The sequence below is a fragment of the Podarcis filfolensis genome (genome assembly GCF_964270895.1).
Source record: "Podarcis filfolensis genome assembly, chromosome: 7".
Taxonomy (NCBI): domain Eukaryota; kingdom Metazoa; phylum Chordata; class Lepidosauria; order Squamata; family Lacertidae; genus Podarcis; species Podarcis filfolensis.
The window spans coordinates 74764123-74782405 of NC_139603.1; the positions used below are offsets into that span (position 1 = coordinate 74764123).

At 45.4% G+C, this 18283-nt stretch overlaps 1 protein-coding gene and 1 long non-coding RNA gene across 2 annotated transcripts in view; both read left to right on the forward strand.

Moving 5' to 3' along the window:
- The window catches only part of LOC310766293, a 120457-nt gene extending 115911 nt beyond the window's left edge, over positions 1 to 4546 (forward strand). Inside the window, exon 2 of the long non-coding RNA XR_014550025.1 lies at positions 3853 to 4546. This is a non-coding gene — a long non-coding RNA (uncharacterized lncRNA). The remainder of the gene's footprint in view (positions 1 to 3852) is intronic.
- Positions 850 to 4546, forward strand: AARD (alanine and arginine rich domain containing protein). Its single transcript, XM_083622377.1, has 2 exons — positions 850 to 1312; positions 3364 to 4546. Exons 1-2 carry the CDS (start codon positions 1064 to 1066, stop codon positions 3502 to 3504), a joined length of 390 nt encoding a protein of 129 aa, XP_083478503.1. The 5' UTR covers positions 850 to 1063; the 3' UTR covers positions 3505 to 4546.
- Positions 4547 to 18283: the final 13737 nt, after the last annotated feature.

Below are 18283 nucleotides of genomic sequence, written 5' to 3' on the forward strand. Positions count from 1 at the left end.
ACTGTAATACACTGTGCTAGGTAGGGTATGATTTTGAATTGTATTTTTATTACTTCTTTTATTTATTGTATATTGCATTGCTATCTCAGGCCCACAGAGTGCAAATTGTAATGCAATATGAGAAACGCAAAAAGAGATAAAATCACAATTAATATGAATATTTAATGCTGTGGATGTGGCATCTCCTGTCTTCCACCACAGATCCACAGACGCAACACTGCAGACCACGTGAATGAAGCATCGATCACCGTGTGCAAATCCCTAGTTTAGAGCAGCCGCCTCCTGTGCTTCAGCCAAAAAGGCTCCCAGAGCAGCTTACGTCCAATCAATTAAAGGAAGTTCCCACCTGCAGGTTTACAGCATAAAAGGAAAAAGGGACAGGGAGGAAAGAGGGGGGAAATGAGAACTTAAGCAGTGCTTGTAGAGTGGGTTTTTACTTTAATAACTTGCATTATTTAATAATAAAACTATGAATAAAAGCTATTATTTAATAGCAACAAAACACAATTACTAATACCTTTCCTTGTAATTTTGATTATATAGTTTTAATTCTATTACTGTTCAGTTGTTTTTCAATGATTTCTCCCGTTCAGTTTTGAGCGGCTCTTAATCTTTATCGGTAAGTTGCCTTGATGAGTCCCGGAAAGCAGAGTAATAATAAATATATAACAACCACCACCACAGTTATTATTGCATTATTTAATAATGCAACGAAAAACCGTTTCGATGCACGAAGTGGTGTTATTTCTACGCAGGGGCTGCGCATCTCCCTCAAGCAGAACCCAGACCGGGCCAGGGGTCGGTTCCCAAGCGTGAGAAACGCCTCTCCTCTTCCCTCTCCTCTCCCACTTTCTTTGGAATGACATCGGGGGTGGGAGGTGAAGATGTTTTGTTTTTTCCCCCTGAAGAAAAGGAGCCGCGCTGGCCAGGGGCTAGGAAACAAAAGGCCTGGCCTGGGAGGAGGAGGAAGAGGAGAGGAGAGCGCTTGTTGTTGGAGTGAGGCTGGCAGCAGAGATCTGCGCTCCATCTCTCCAATTCCTTGCCCGACCACCGGGCCCGCCTGATGGATCCCACCCGGACGAGCGCCGAGCAGGCTGCCTGCGAGGAAGCTTTTTGCAGCTCGCTGCTGGACGACATCAAGCAGAGGCTGCTGCACGCCTTCCGGGGACCGGGGGGAGCCGCCGCGCCCCAGCAGCTGCTGATGCCGTCCAGGCCCGCGGCGCCTTGCAAAGGCAGAGGGGTCGAAGCGGCCCTGGAGGAAGCGCGCAGGGCGCACGTCGAGGGCGCTATTGCCTGGCTCCGGGTGGAACTGGTGAGTGATTGGGGGGCGGGTTATTCTAGAGATATTTTATTAGATATTTAGGTATACTCCGCCTTACCCCACCCCCTAGGACGCGGGTGGCACTGTGGGTTAAACCACAGAGCCTAGGGCTTGTTGATCAGAAGGTTGGTGGTTCCACTCCCCGCGACGGGTGAGCTCCCTCCCGTTGTTGGGTCCCAGCTCCTGCCAACCTAGCAGTTTGAAAGCACGTCAAAGTTGCAAGTAGATAAATAGGTACCGCTACTGCGGGAAGGTAAACGGTGTTTCCGTGTGCTGCTGTGGTTCCCTCGGCCAATAAAGCGAGATGAGCGCTGCAACCCCAGAGTCAGTCACGACTGGTCCTAGAGGTCAGGGGTCCCTTTACCCCACCCCCAAGCGGCTTACAGATGAAAACAATTACAGATAGGTAGTCGTGTTGGTCTGCCATAGTCAAAACAAAAAAATTTTTTCCCTTCCAGTAGCACCTTAAAGACCAACTAAGTTAGTTCTTGGTATGAGCTTTCGTGTGCATGCACACTTCTTCAGATACACTGAAACAGAAGTTGCCAGATCCTTCTATATAGTTGCCAGATCTCACTATATAGAAGGATCTGGCAACTTCTGTTTCAGTGTATCTGAAGAAGTGTGCATGCACACGAAAGCTCATACCAAGAACTAACTTAGTTGGTCTTTAAGGTGCTACTGGAAGGGAAAAAATTTAGATGAAAACAAGAATTGCAAAAAGCATAGAACTGGAGATTTGGAAGGAATGGGAGGCGGGTTTCCAACTAATCCAAGCCCCTTGCCATGCAGAAATCTCAACTAGCTCATATCTGACAGATGGCCACCCAACCATAGCTGTCAACTTTCCCTCCTTTTTAAGGGAAATTCCCTTATTCCAAATAGGATTCCTCACAAGTAGAAGGAAAAGTTGACAGCTATGCACCCAAACTCTGCTTGATAACCTCCAAGGAAGGATAGTCCATCACCTCTAGTGGGAGTCTGTTCCGCAGTCAAACAGCTCTTACCATCAGAAAGTTCTTCCTGATGTTCAGTCGGAATCCCCTTCCATGTGGCTTGAAGCCATCAGTTCGGAGCAGGAGAAAACAAGTTTGCTCCATCTTCCATGGGACCAGGGTTCACATGCAGGCTTGGCCACGAACCTCACTGAGTGGCTAGGGGCTGGTTGCTGCCTCTCAGCCTAATCTACCTCGCAGGGTTGGGGTGGGGATTCAATGAGGAGGAGGAGAACCACATATGCCGCCTTTAGCTCTTTGGAGAGAAAGGAGGGATATAAATGCAATAAAGGACGACCAGTTTAGGGAGAGGAGGAGCGAAGTCTGCAGATCATAGAAGGATTAGAGCTGCAACTCACCTTGCCTTGATGAGGATCAGGCAGTGTGTATGTTAACAGTTGGAGACACTAATGGTAAGAGGAGAGAGTGCTCTCCTGCTTGAATCCTACTTGCAAGTTTTTTTGAATAGTTAACTTCACTGACACAGGTGTTTTTATTGCTGACCTACTCCTGGTTCTGGCTCCTGACAGTCGTTCTCTCCATGTGAGCAGGAGCTTGAAAACGGTGGATTACCAATCATACAACAGAATCCTAGAATTGTGGAGTTCGAAGGGACCCCCAGAGGCATCTAGTCCAACCCCCAGGTATCTCAGCTGAAGCATCCATGACAGATAGCCACCCAACCCCTGCTTTGGAAAAAAAAATCAGCCAGAACTTGCCATTGTCCATATGTAGAAGCCATGCAGATAGATGATCATCCGAACATCTGCAGACGACAGCTGGGTGGCGCTGATGGGAGTTGTAGTCCAAAATATTTGCATCAGTTTGGCAAATGTTAGCATGGGGCTTCTGTTGCTCTGTAATGAGGAAAATCCGCCCTGCCCCTGATCAGGAGCCCCCCTTTTTTTAACCTACTCCAACTACATGCAGTCCAGGAATGGATTTGGACACTGACACAATGCCAGGGCTAAGCGCTGGCACTAATTAAGCCCTTCTGGATGGTGATCGCCTGCTAAAAAGTAATTATCGTCTTTTTGTTCTTTGCAGTTGGAGATGAAGTCCCAGAACCACCAGCTTGCCAAAACTTTGCTGGATTTAAGCATGGAAATACAGAGGCTGAGAAACGAAGCTGACGTGCCAACTGCTCTAGAATCAAAGGCCCCGGGCTTTGCTGCAAGCTCAGAATAACGGAGCTGCTGCGTTTGAGGGAGGAAGCCAGAAGACGCAGCACACAATCCCACCGGCGAGCCTGGCAAAATTGGAAGATTATGTTGCACAGTTAGGTCCGAATTGGTCGGGGAACATGGCTTGAATATTAATGAGAACTCCCGTTAACTTGGCTGGAGAAGGAATCTTAGTTATTATATGAGAATTCAATGACTCCTTTGGAGTAGAGGAAAGAATGAGACACCTCCAAAGAATGGAATGTCTGCTTTACTTTGCAAGTGATTGCGGCCTGTTTAATCTGCTTAGTTCAGAACAAGCGCCACTCGTCAGGTCACTAAAAAGATGGGAGGGCAACACACACACACACAGAAATGCAGTGGTTTGGCAGTTATCTGGATCCTCCATTACAAAAGAGTGAATGAACGATGTCTGTTCCAGACCAAACGTTCAGGGCAGTTCCAGATTGCCACTACTAACTTTAGTGGGATTCAGGCACATGCTGACAAATTCAGGTTGTGGAATCCAAGACGGTTTAGCACACTTGTGCAACAAGCCCACTTCTCCTGCAAAAGACTGAACCCCTTGCAAGAAGGAAAGTGATGGGGGGGAATGCACAGGGAAGCATGGGGTCTCATTGGCTTGATGCAATGCCTTCTGAGCTCCCTGAAAGCAAATGTTCAATAAACAGCTGACCTTGTCTAAAATCCCTGCAAACTTTATGCAAGCAAATCGGGTGAACTGTTTTTTAAAAAAGGGTTCTCTAGAGTATCTCACTGTGAAAGCAGGGCACAACTATGATTGAGTGTCTCAGTTTTTTATCCAAAAGGCAAAATGTAGCCGGGGGGGGGGGGGATCTACTACGAAACTAACGAAGCTTCCCCACCCCCTCATAATTTTTTATTAGTTTTCAAACAATTCAACAAATTTAATTCAATTTCAGTACACTATTCCCACTCTGGGTGGCTCCCAACAAAATATTAAAAACACAACAAAACATTAAACACTTCCCTGTACAGGGCTGCCTTCAGATGTCTTCTCAATAAACACAAACGTGTGTTTTTGACTCCATGTCTGGCAAAAGCACACATGAAAGTGGGGTCCTGATTTGACGAGCAAAGGGGGACATGCATGTGGTGTGCTTGTGTAAAACTCTGACTCCCACTGGCCTCCCCACAGCCTGCTCCTGACATCACTGTCCCCATCAGCTGAGATCTGACAGCAGCTGAACTGGCGAGGGCCGTAGCTTAGTGGTAGAGCTCTTGCCCAGCATGCGGAAGGTCCCAGGTTCAATCCCCGGTGTCTCCAGGTAGGACTGCCTGAATCCCTGCAGAACCACTGCCAGTCTGTGTCTACAGTACTGAGCTAGGTGGGCGTGGTTGGGATAACGCTTATGGTCCAGTTAGGAAATTGCAGGGGGAGATGTGGGTGGTTTAAATCACAAAACCATAGAGTTGGAAGGAATCCTTTGCCCAGCACAGAACTTGAACCCATGACCCTGAGATTAATAAGAGTCTCATGCTCTGCCAACTAAGCTATCGCAGCTTATGAGTGTCAGGCCTAATGAGCAGAGCTCATTAGGAGCAGTTGTCCTAACCCCATGAAAATCAGTTGCCAAGACTGAAAGTCCCTGCCTCCTTTACAGCCATCTAAGTCCCATCCTCTCCAGGGCGTTTTCCAAGCAATCAGAAACTGTGCCTGCTTGCAGCCAACATCTCTGCCCTTTTCATGCCTCTCCTGGTTCTGGGAGACGGGGAAGGGGAGATTGTCACAGCATGAGACACCCTGGCTTCTTCACCAGCCTCTCCTGATTCTGAACTTCTCTCTGCCACAGACTCTCCCTGCCCACTAAACCCTGTTACCTCTTCAGCTTCCAACACCTCCTCCTCCCAGTCTCCTCTCTCTTTTCCCTGTGACCACTCATCGTTGTTGCTCCACAGATCCCCGGCCAGTGGCGTAGCGTGGGTTGTCAGCACCCAGGGCAAGGCAAGTAATTTGCGCCCCCTAACCCGTGGATTTGCGCCCCCTAACCAGTGGATTTGCCCTAACCCCAGATGTTGCGCCCAGTGCGGCCGGCCCCCCCTGCACCCCCCACGCTACGCCACTGTCCCCGGCCACTGAGCCTTCTTCCCTTTGTGGGTCCCTCTTGGTTCCTCTTGCCATTCCTTTGCATCCAACCAGTCTGTGACAACCCACCACTGAAGGTTCTGGTGTTGGCAGTGATGCTGGATGTCCCCCCAAATGGTGACAATTTTGGAAGGGGGCAGCTAGGGGGCACCTTGACAGAGGCCTCTTCACACCTGGCTGCGGCCTCATCCTGCAAATGCCACCAGTAAGATGAAAGGCTGATTCATATGTCTCAATTCACGGCTGGTGTGCGTTGAAAAACTAATGCAGATGGAGCCCTTAATGAAGAAAATATGAAAAACAGCAGGTAAAAATAGATATCTTCCTTCCTTTTTGAAAAAAACAATAAGTGGATATATACAATGACTGTGCCCTCTTTACCCGCAAGGCACCAACCCCTGAAGAAAATGCTTTTTGTTCAGAGACGGCACCGCGCAAAACCCACAGGGCGATTGGTGCCGTTTGCCGTGCGTAAATGGTGAAATATGTGCGCACACAAACTTTTTAATTAAAATAGTTCTCTCACCCTACGGCTGGTGGCAGAAGTAAGGGTGACAAATGACGACATTTGCAACAACAAGCTGTTAGGGTCCTAAACACCGCAGATTACAAAGCAGCATTAAATCTCTGCGAAAACGAGCTTACAGTCACCTACACAGGGATTATACAGAAATGATACTTAAAAAAAAAAAAAATTAAAATGCTGCCACCAAGCTCAAAAATGCCGTGATTATGAGGCCAGCAAGCCTTGCAGTTACCCATACACTTATACATGCTGGGAGCTTGAAATAATACAGTACTGCTTATAAATAATGCAGGCAGTAATCCAGAAATAAGCTTTGCTAGCTAGCCCATTATAACCAGATTTCGCACAATGTGCAAAGTTCACAGGAGAAGAGACTGCTTTGCATACCAGTATTTAAGGTATTCCAAGCTGTGTGATGCTTCTAGTGAGTGAAAGGACCAGCTCCACACAGGGCAGGTGTAGCAAACCTTTCTCCCTCCAGATGTCGCAGAACTACGTCTCCCATCTGCCCCAGCAAGCATGGACAAAGGTCAGGGATGATGGGAGTTGTAGCTCAGCAACGTGCCGGCGATCCAAAGGGTCAGATTCAACTAAGCCCTACTCAGAGTTGGCCCACTAAAATTAATGGAGCTAAGCTAGTCATGAAGGGATGCGGGTGGCGCTGTGGGTTAAACCACAGAGCCTAGGACTTGCTGATCAGAAGGTCAGCGGTTCGAATCCCCGCGACGGGGTGAGCTCCTGTTGCTTGGTCCCTGCTCCTGCCAACCTAGCAGTTCGAAAGCACATCAAAGTGCAAGTAGATAAATAGGTACCGTTCTGGCGGGAAGGTAAACGGCGTTTCTGGTTCTCCAGAAGCGGCTTAGTCATGCTGGCCACATCACCCGGAAGCTGTACGCCGGCTCCCTCGGCCAATAAAGCGAGATGAGCACCGCAACCTCAGAGTCGGTCATGACTGGACCTAATGGTCAGGGGTCCCTTTACCTTTTTAAGCTAGTCGTGAGCATTACTTTTGATGGGTCTACTCTGAGGAGGGCCAATATTGGGCCAAAATGTCTTGGGCTGGCCCTGAGCAAGCTCACCCCCACCCCGGCTTTCTTTGTTTGCAAAGCAGGTATGTGCAGACTTATATGCAGAACCACACCAGCGTAGCTTATTTACTCTATTTACTCTATCTTTTTTCTCTCTCCCAAAATTATGCCCTCCTAAAAGGGAACCTGAGGCAGCTAACAATTATAATCCTGCCCTATACAGAGAACACTTAATGCATCAACTCAGAACAGGATAAAAAGACAACGGTTAATACCTGCAGTATAAAACATCACCCAAATGCCTGGACAATTGTTAATATTTGGGTGGGGTATGTGTGTTGCATTCAAGTTCCCCAGAGACTTTCCTCATATAAATGGAAGAAATGAAATAAAGAAATTGATTAATAAAATGTTGTGAGGATGGTGATTTGGGAAAATCGAAAAAGAAGGGAGCCGTCTAGTAGACCCACTGAAATTAATAGAAACAACTAACTTAGGTTTATTGATTTCAGAGGGTCTACTCTGCATAGGGCTTAGTTGGCTCCAGCTCGGATTCTTCTGAAGTAGCCAACATTTCCAAGGTTCATCCTTCTGAACAGCAGGCATGCTGCCCATCAATTTGATTGGCAGGAGAGCGTTGGCAGGAGAGGGACCAGAAAGCTATAACAATCTCCACTTCAGCAGAGCTGTAAAAACCAAGCCAGAATTTATGGCACCACTGAAATATTTCTGTCTGCTGCTGTGGAGGTTATTAACTAAAAACAATTCCTCACTGGAGATTTATTTGGCTAAAAACGCGCTGAAATTATTTGCATCAATGAACTGCAATGTCGGTAAAGTTCAGCATAAATACTACAGGAGGGAATTCTAAACGGAGACAGCCAACTAGCTAGATGAAATGCTTCTCTTTCTTAATATATTGCTTTTTTAAAAAATCCACGCAGAAACAGAATTTAAATCTTATAGCAGCACACACATTCTCCACACAGACACACCTTGATTTTGAACACAGTAGCACAGCTCAGCTACATGATTTTAACATTCTCTTTCTCTCTCGCACACAAATGCTAATTAACCCAACATACCACTTTGCAAAGAAGCAAACTATAATTTCCCATTGTATTGTCTTCATTCAGAAATATATATAACTTTCTTCAAACTCCTGCAATAAATAAATACTATTCACAACAGTCATTCTAATGACCTTGCTTCCTAAGGCCCCTGTTGACATTTTTACATGATGAGTCATTGTTTAGATATGATGATTTGCGTTCATTATGATATTGAGCTGGTTAAACACAGCCCCACTTTTGATGTGGTTTGCACCAGTCACATTTTAAATGTTCCCACTTGTTTCCTTTGTTCTGCTTTCATTGCACTATAGCGCAAGAGGGTCCCGCCAGACGCCATAATGCAACAAACTGGGGAAACTAATGAAACAGAATGATGTGCGGGCACTCCAATAGCAAACCACCACCAATGCACTATTACCAGTGCCACATTCACACCATACACTATGACACCACCTGGAACAGTCATGGCTCCCGCCAAATCATTATGGGAGCTGCAGTTTGTTATGGGTGCATAGAGTTGTTCGAGAACCCTATTCCCCTTCTATATTTACAGTCCCTAGAGTCCCCTGGTGTGGGATGTGAAACACAAGAGCAATCAAGTACAACATTCCTAGAGTGAACATGTTTACACATGGGGAGGAATGTTTGTCCAGCGAGCAGATAAACTTCCTGTTTCCTTCTGGGCTGGGACAGACTTCCTCTGCAGGTGACTAGAGATGGGCGTGGCCTCACCTGTGCAGGTAACGACAAAAGCACAGGACAGGGCAGCCATCTCTCTCTCTTTTGACTACATGCATCAAAGAAGCAACATCTGCTTAGCCAAAGATGCTCTCTTGGCTCCAGCCAAGAGAGGACAAAGGGACTGTCTTCTTATGAAATAGTTTCTAGGTATATGTAACTTTTCTAAGCTAAGTCTGCCTTCTGGGATCCTATTGTGAACAGAATGATATGTGAGTAAACTTTTTTTATACTTTTATAGAAGACTGTGTCATGTCTTATCTTTTGTGAGGGAATAAGGGGGAAATACCAGAACAGTTATTACAGAGGCTTTAGCGAGCCTGAGCAAACGCATCTGCTGCAAGTTTAAAAAGGGGAATGTTACTCTGCTAAAATTGTGGAACTTGTTAACACAAGTTGGAAAAGGATATAACCAAACAATATATCCTCTCCTGCATCCCTGAACATTCCCACACCTGGGAAGAGTGATTGCCTGATAAACCACTCAGGGTATTAAAGCTGTGGGAGAGGATTAGGAGTCTCCTAGCAACTCTTAGCATAGGAGCTTAGGAATCTGCCTTACGGAAAGCTGGACCATCGATCCAGATTGCTTGGTACTGACCACACTGACTGCTAGTGGCTCTCCTGATATTCAGACCAGGGACTCTCCCAGATCTATGTGGAAATGCCAGGGATTGAGCCCAATACCTTCTGCACGCAGAGCTGATGCTGTACCACTAAGCTACAATCCTTCTCATGTACCACACAAGGAGGGCTCATGGGCCAATCAGAATCCTCCACAGCACGGAGGAGCTCGATGCATGGACACCAGTGCTTTAAACATGCTTCCATCAGGGGGTGGGACTGGCCTGTTCAGCCTTGGGTTCCCTCACTCATGCATTTAATGCGAAGGAGGGTTCCCTAAAGGGAAAAGAGGCAAAGGCAACGTTGTACACAACCAGAGTAGGTCCCTTTCAGCTCAATGCTATACCTGTCTATTTTCAAGAGTAAGTCTCAAATCAGGCATAGGCAAACTCGGCCCTCCAGATGTTTTGGGACTACAACTCCCATCATCCCTAGCTAACAGGACCAGTGGTCAGGGATGCTGGGAGTTGTAGTCCCAAAACATCTGGAGGGCCGAGTTTGCCTATGCCTGTCTCAAATGAATTCAGAGGGCCTTGTATCTGAGTAAGAAGGTGCAGGATTGCAGCTTTAATTGCTCCAACTCATGGATATACAGCAGAGGAGTCTGTGTAGCTACTCAGTGAGGTGACTTGCATGGTCAGAGAAACCTACTTGGATACATAAGTTTTCATAAGGCCCTGGTGTGTCTTTATCGACCTGTAGGGTCAGCTGAGCCAACTATCTTCAGGCACAGGCATAACTGCAGTCCAGAGGCTACTCTGACTGGGTTGCTGAAGGCGGGCAGAGGGCACAGGATGTATGGTGCAAAGGCTAGCTGTCCGAGACCCACACTGTGTGCCTTGACAGGATCTTGGTACCCCTCCATATCAGTTCTGTTTTTCCTCAGGCCTCAGATTTCAAGGGGCTGACAGCATTCCAATTCTCTGACTCTGTCTCATACTCTGCTACCACCACCAAAGGCAGAGCCACAAGACCAGTCGCCAGTCCAACCAGCGGGTTATTGCCCCATCCAAGTTCTGTTGCTAAGCAAGTAAGGCCTAGGAGTCTCTGATGAACTATTGCCTGATAGCAGAATACACATACAGTGGTACGTCGGGTTAAGTACTTAATTCATTCCGGAGGTCCGTACTTAACCTGAAACTGTACTTAACCTGAAGCACCACTTTAGCTAATGGGGCCTCCCGCTGCCGCCGCGCCACCGGAGCACGATTTCTGTTCTCATCCTGAAGCAAAGTTCTTAACCTGAAGCACTATTTCTGGGTTAGCGGAGTCTGTAACCTGAAGCGTACGTAACCTGAAGTGTATGTAACCTGAGGTACCACTGTACCAAGTCAGACAGCATAGAGGTCAGGGAATCCAGATGGAGAGCAGGAAATAGTAATGTGAGGCCAGGAAACACAGGCATTGTTTCCAGCATCTGACTGCTGCTGAGAGCTCTGTTTAAGAAGGCCAGAGCCAGCTGTTTCCCATCCGTTCCTTCTCCTCTGGGAGGGCTGATCAGCTGCAGGTGGAGTCACTCTTCCTTCTCCCCCTTCAGGCTGCTATTCAACAGGTGAAGCTGACTCCTTGCCTTTCAAAGTAGGTGCTACAAACTATGCATGGTCTCATGGCCTCACATGGGTCCACCCAGGGCCCTGACAGGCATTTCTCCTTGTGTGTGGCCACATTGCCATGGCAACATGGCAGCCATTCATGGTCACCTTCCTGCTCCTCGGTGCCCATTAAGGGGCTGACAGTCACGGCCAGCAAATCTCCTAATTGTCCCTCTTGCCCATTATTGATGGAAGAAGGAAGGGGCTGCCTTCGTTGTTTTCACTGTCCAACACCAGCGTTGCAATAAGATTCAGCTTCCAGTTCAGTAGACCACTGTATGTGGAATGGAGGCAGCCACCATCTTGTCCTTTGCTTCCAGCATATCTAGGCCCAGGCCCTAAGGAATATAATAAGCAAACAATAAAAAAACCAGTCAAAGCTATTAATTAGGAATGTCAAAACTTGATGATCCTGAGGGTATTTTCACTGTATGCCTTTCTTTATTAGGTAAGGATATAAGCACTTCACTTCTGCTAATCAAATCTATAATTTAGTATATTTGGATGATAAGGTACAAAAACATTAATTTTTACAAGGCTGGCTCATTATTTTAAAAACGTTTTCCCTCTCCCCTCGTATTGCTTCATCAGCGAAATGTGTAGATGCTAGATTATGTTTACTTCGTTGTTCGGGTGGTGAAGGATTGTAAATACTGCCGGTATTAAAAACAAAGCCATAAAAATACATTTAATTGTTTGTTTCTAAATCTTGCTTGACAATATGGCTCTCTGTACAGGAATTCAGATTGTGTCAGCTTTCCCATTATACACCCTTAAAAAAAATAAAATTTAAAAAAAGTTTAGCTATCAGCCATAAACTTTTACTCCCAGCTGAAACTTATCAAGTCTTTGTTTGAGAATTTCTTGTTTTATGTTACAGGATGTTGCAGAGCTTGTACTCTCTATGTCATGGATGACGAAGCTGGGGCCTTTCAGGACTACAAATCCCATCATCCCTGTCTCTTGGCCATGCTGGCTGGGGTTGATAGGAGTTGAAATGGAAGGTTCCCAACTCTGCTTTACTTTTCCAATTCCCCCAACGTAAGGGTGACTACCAGCAGTACGGTAGCTTAAGCTGCACCAATTTGGACAATTTCAGCCCACCCTCAGTTGACTGTCAGTTTGCATGCTTTCAGAAGAAGCCTGAACCAATTGCAATGACACAACCCCCTTCTTAACAGGCATTGGTTGGGGAAACCCAGCCAGATGGGGGGAGTATTAATAATAATAATAATAATAATAATAATAATAATAATCCTACCTTATTGTTCAGCACCTAGAAACTGCAGTGTTAAGTGGTGTAAAAAATGATTAAATAAATATATATAAACTTGATAAACCCCTTCATGGATCACTGCCTTGCCGTGGCGAAGGGGCTTGAATAACTCAGAGAAGCTATGAGCTATGCCATGCAGGGCCACCCAAGATGGACAGGTCATAGTGGAGAGTTTTGACCAAACGTGATCCACCTGGAGCAGGAACCGGCAACTCACTCCAGTATCCCTGCCAAGAAAACTCCATGGACTGGTCCATGGGGTCACGAAGAGTCGGACATGACTAAACGACTAAACAACAACAACAACAAAAACTTGATAAAAAGGATGACAGGTTTCTTCCTGCATACCTAAAAGGGCTGATTCAAAAATGTTGTGGGGATCGCTTTATCTCTCACTATTCAATTCCCCAATCCTGGAGTCCGGTTCAGACTGATGACTATTCTATCAGTAGTTCAATGAAAACTGTTCTCATTGAGAGTTCTTAGGAGATTCCCTTGCAGAGCCACAATTCTCATCACCCTTAACCAACTACGGTTTCCTAGATTCCTTGAGGAAAGCCATGACTACCAGAGTGGCATAAGAGTGCTTTAGTGTACAGTAGTTGTAACCCAAGTCTCATCAGCTTCCTGCTTGTGGTTAATGGGAGTTATAGTCGAAAACTTCTTGCCTGGAACATGCAGCTGGTAGTCGGAAGTGAAACAGCAGTCACAGGAGAGGAGGGAAGAGCCTATGATATGTATGACGGGCACTTGCCCGAATGTTTTACACAGCTGCATATTTAGCAACCTGCCATATTTATCTTTCTGAAGACAGTCAATTAAATGGGTGCATGTGTTACACAAATTGCTACATTTGCTTCACTTCTGTTCCTGTCCTCTATCCAAATACGGCACACTGTCATATTTCAGAAAGAGGCCTTTTTTTGCAAGATTTGCTGGAAGGTAATCATTGAAATGATTTTTTTATAAAGTATTTGGGGTTCTCTAGAGATACACAGAATTGTTTTTGATTTTTTAAAAAAGAAGAATGTGCACCATTATTCCCCTTGCCATATGTGTCTGCACAGATAACAGCACCTTTTGCTCAGCTCTCAGAATTAAAGGCATTGCTTGCTTGGGAGATTTTGCAGTTATTTCATGTATCGAACATCCTATGAAAGGAACCAGCAGCACTCCTTCTCAGCTTTGGGAATAGACCTTTGGCTGTGGAATCTCCCAAAGCTGAAAAGATTCTGGTATGAAGACATGACAGTGAGCCAGTGTGGTGTAGTGGTTAAGAGCGATAGACTCGTAATCTGGGGAACCGGGTTCGTGTCTCCGCTCCTCCACATGCAGCTGCTGGGTGACCTTGGGCCAGTCACAATTCTTTGAAGTCTCTTAGCCTCACTCACCTCACAGAGTGTTTGTTGTGGGGGAGGAAGGGAAAGGAGAATGTTAGCTGCTTTGAGACTCCTTCGGGTAGTGATGAAGTGGGATATCAAATCCAAACTCTAAACATGGTTAGGTTGTCATGAGACCACCACACACACAAAACTTGCACGTTCCTCCCCTGCTCTCCTTCTCTCTTCTACCGGTATTTTGGAGCTAACAATGGTTAATGCCACATTCGTAGCAGTATTGCATTTAACACTAAACCACAGTTTTTAGCCGTGGTAGGAAGTGGGTTTGCAAAACTTTTGTTCATTAATCTACCAACTGAAGCTTGCAGTGATGAATGTAATGAATGTATAAATGTATAAAGTACACTCTGTCAACACATGGAGTTTTGAAAAATGGTTCATTTCTTTCTGGGTTCTAACTTTCTTGGGTCTGTGCGCCCGTAATTAAGTGAGAGAGAACGGAAGAGAGAACAACTTTGTCTCTGTAACAGCAGAGAACAAAGTGTTCCTTCACTGAATCTTGTTGATCACAATCTGCTCGCTGCCTCTTGTACGCATCACTTATAATTAACTTATATATATTTTATTGAGATTAGTGGCTTGTCAGCATTTTTGGGTGTTCTGCTAGAGATTCAAACTAATAACAGCATTTATCTTCTCTGTCTGCTTGGGTATGCTTCATTTTGGCTGATAAAAACGAATCAGGATTTGCAAATGGTTTCCATGTACCTTCATTTCTTAAAAAGAGTCCTAAGAGCAATCCCATTTTCGTGGAAAGTTTCCAAATATTAAGGCATGCAGAAAGCGTTATTTATTGCTTTCAGGACAATATGGAATAGAAATGAAGAACCTTTCACCCTCTTCCCACCATAAGCTCTGTATAATGACATTTGCCAAAATATATTTTATAAATCGATAGCCTCTTTCTTTCCAAAATAGACTATACAGAGATAGGTTACCAAAGAATTATGATGCTGTGATGTAAAATCTTAACCTGACCTATCATAGGCCTCATTTGCATGCCACATTAAACCATAGTTAAAAGAAACTATGGTTTAATGTGAACATGCAGAGTGTTGGTCAACACTGGTGAAATCGTGGGCACCTCACTCCTTCATTGGTTCTGCTGCTGCTGCATTGCCAGCAAACAAGCCATGGTTTGGCTTAGTGTTATGTCCAATCCAAGACCTGCTTATGGTTTGTTACATTCAAACCCATTGCCTGGGTTTAGCCACACCTCTTTAATCCACAATCAAAGTGAAGTGGGCACTCTTGTGCAACAAACCTGCTTTCCCTACCCCAGCCCTCCTAACTTTGGGTGGTAAGGAAAACGAACTGGAAAATGTGGGATAGCAATTCCTAAGTGGGATTTCATGCAGCCAATACGCTTTGCAAGAGGCAAACAAATCAGAATGAATGCTCAATAAATGGTGGATGTCATATAACTTTGCAAAATTTGTGCAAACCCATCAGGACAAATGCTGAATAAACAGCTCATCTGGAAGTGGCCTCAGTAAAGTTTGCCAGGCCCTCTGCTTTCTGGATTCAGTCTGTTTTATTAATCTGCTTCTACTAACAGAAGGTAGGGAAATTAAATATGAAATGCGGTCTCAGACTGAAACATCCATAAGCAAGGTCACTCCGGCTTCCGAAACAGCTTTATCTGGTACTGTGGTTGTGTAGCCAAAACCCTCCCCAACAGTCTCTCTGTGAAAGGTGCAAAGATAGAATGCTTCCATACATTTCTGGTTAAATGTGGCAGATCAGGGGACCTTTTAGTCGTGTGTCAAAAGCAGCTTCATCTGTCTAACTTTCAAGCCAGCTGTGAAGGATAAAGCTTTCGTCAAGGCTAACTGAGCTTTGCAAAATGATTCTGGGTGCCCTGGAAACCACATGGGGGAGGAACTAAAGGCACAGGGACAGAAGGTCCAATAGGAAAGGGCACCCTTGCTGTTTCATTCCTTGCGTCATGCTTCCGTACCTTCCATGGGACTCCAAGGTGAGGGGTTTAAAATGTAGTAGCACTTAAGCAGTATTGAAGCAGTGTGTATATACTTCTAAGCAAGGTAAGTGTGTGAATCAGCCGGCACAGACTTCACCCATCTCCACTTTTGCAGACATGGTACCACCTGAGCTAAATCACGAAGCACATCACATGCACCCTGTTTTTAAAATGTTGGTTTTCTGATTTTGCTGCATTTTCAAAAGAGAACCTTGAAACAGTGACATAGCGTGGGTTACCAGTGCCTGGGGCCGCATGGAGAAGGAGGGGTGGAAGGGAAGGGAGGGAAACAGATGGAGCACATATGCACATTCAACTGGCCTAATGGTGTCCGCATCACCCAGGAGATTGTAGCTGCAGAGATCAGAAGAGTCTGTTCTGTTGTCTGGAGAGGTCACTTCCTGGTTCACATGGAGAAGCTGTTTTCAATGGAACCCAGCGATGGAACCACAAAACTGTATTGAGGCAGTACCAGCTGTTGAAATTTTGTGCCCCTAACAATTTTGCACCTGGGCCAAATGCCACTGCCTTGAAACATCTTGCATTTCAAACACCACTTTGCACTAAGTAGTTCCTTTGGGGGTATAAAGCAGGGGGATGTGTAGTGATTAGCTAGCATGCAGCCCCCCCATCCACACTGCCGCCCTGCAGTTTATTTTCCTTCAAAGCCAAGGTGTCCAGCTGAAGCACACTATTTAAAAAGGCTTGTTTAATATAACATGCACTTTGCCCCCATTTCCCAAGTAAAGCAGGGAAAGCGTTTGGCCGTCACAATAAACCATGGTTTGTTATCTTTCTTCTTCTTTGGCGATCACTCGTAGCCGAGTAAGATTGTCTTCCATAAACACAGTTTTAACAATGAGTCTGTAAGTGACTGTGGAGGCCAATTCTGGATCCACACATCCTTCCACAGTGGGGACATAGGTTTCCGGGCAGGATTTGATCACAGTGTGAATTTGCCAAGCGTGCCTTCCTCTTAGCACATTTCTCCCTTGTGTCCTGAGTTTGAGTGTCTTCAAAGCCCATGACACCTGTTCTCCAATTGGAGCGCTCACAGGCAAGTGTTTCCCAATTGTTAGTGTTTATAGTACATTGTTTTAGATTTGCCTTGAGATAGTCTTTAAACCTCTTTTGTTGGCCACCAGCATTACGCTTTCCATTTTTAAGTTTGGAATAGAGTAGTTGCTTGGAAGACGATCATCAGGCATCTGCACAACATGACCAGTCCAACAAAGTTGATGTTGAAGAATCATTGCTTCAGCACTGGTGATCTTTGTTTCTTCCAGTACACTGATATTAGTTCGCCTGTCTTCCCAAGTGATGTGTAAAAATTTTCGGAGACACTGTTGATGGAATCTTTCGAGGAGCTGGAGATAGCGTTTATAAGTGGTCCATGTTTCACAAGCATACAGTAAGATTGGTAGTACAATAGCTTTGTAAACAAGGTTTGTTATGACGGGAATGAGGCCACCCACACGTCAATGCCCTTTTCCTTTTGTGCAGCTTTCGCTTCTGATTTCAGCTAACCACAGTTTAGCTTCAGACCCATATCCTAAATTGTGGTTGAAATTTCATTTATTACGGCCATAGGCCCATACAGGTAAAAACAACACATAAATAAAATTGTGGTTAATCTTAACAATGGTTTGTTGACACTGTCCGTCTTCATAGATAAGGGCTTGAAGTTGACTTGTTTCAAACAAACCATATTTAAGATTAATCACAATTCAAGATTTGGATCTAAAGATAACCATTTGGTTTGTCGGGTTCGGACACCATGGCAAGCTGTGCTTAATCTAATAAAGAGAGTGATTATTCCAGACTCTGCCTTGTGACTATGCCAAAGGAAGGAGCGGGTGAGCCCAGGCAGCTAGGCTCATTCCCATTGCAACAAACCATGGTTTATCATGATATCAAGACATAGATGTTGTCTAAGCTGTAAGCAGGGCTGGTGAAGTGACCTGCTTCAGCTAGCACAGAGGGGTGAGATTGGTGGGGATGTGGAATAGATGAAGACAATAACAGATGTCTGAATAGTACAGTGAGATGTTTTATATAGCAGGAGTAGAACATGTGATGCCCTCCAGATCTTCTTGGATTCCAGCTCCCATCAGCCCCAACCAACATGGCCAATGGTCAGGGATAATGGGAGTTGTAGTCCAACAGTATCTGGAGGAAACCATGTTGTTTAAAAGCCAGAGTAGAGAGGTGTTTGAATTCCAAAATGTGTTGAGCCAGCAGTGCTTCCCTCTTTTGTTTCTACTGATGTTGACCACAGAATGCTTCTTTCAAGCCTAACGGGGGAAGGGGCCCTCTGAACACCAGGAAAGGCCTCTGTGGGTACCTGTGGGCACCGCGTTGGTGACCTCTGTCCTATAGTCTGCAAATGGTTCTCTCTACCTCATAATTTTGCTGAATCTGCAACTCTGCTCTTAAGA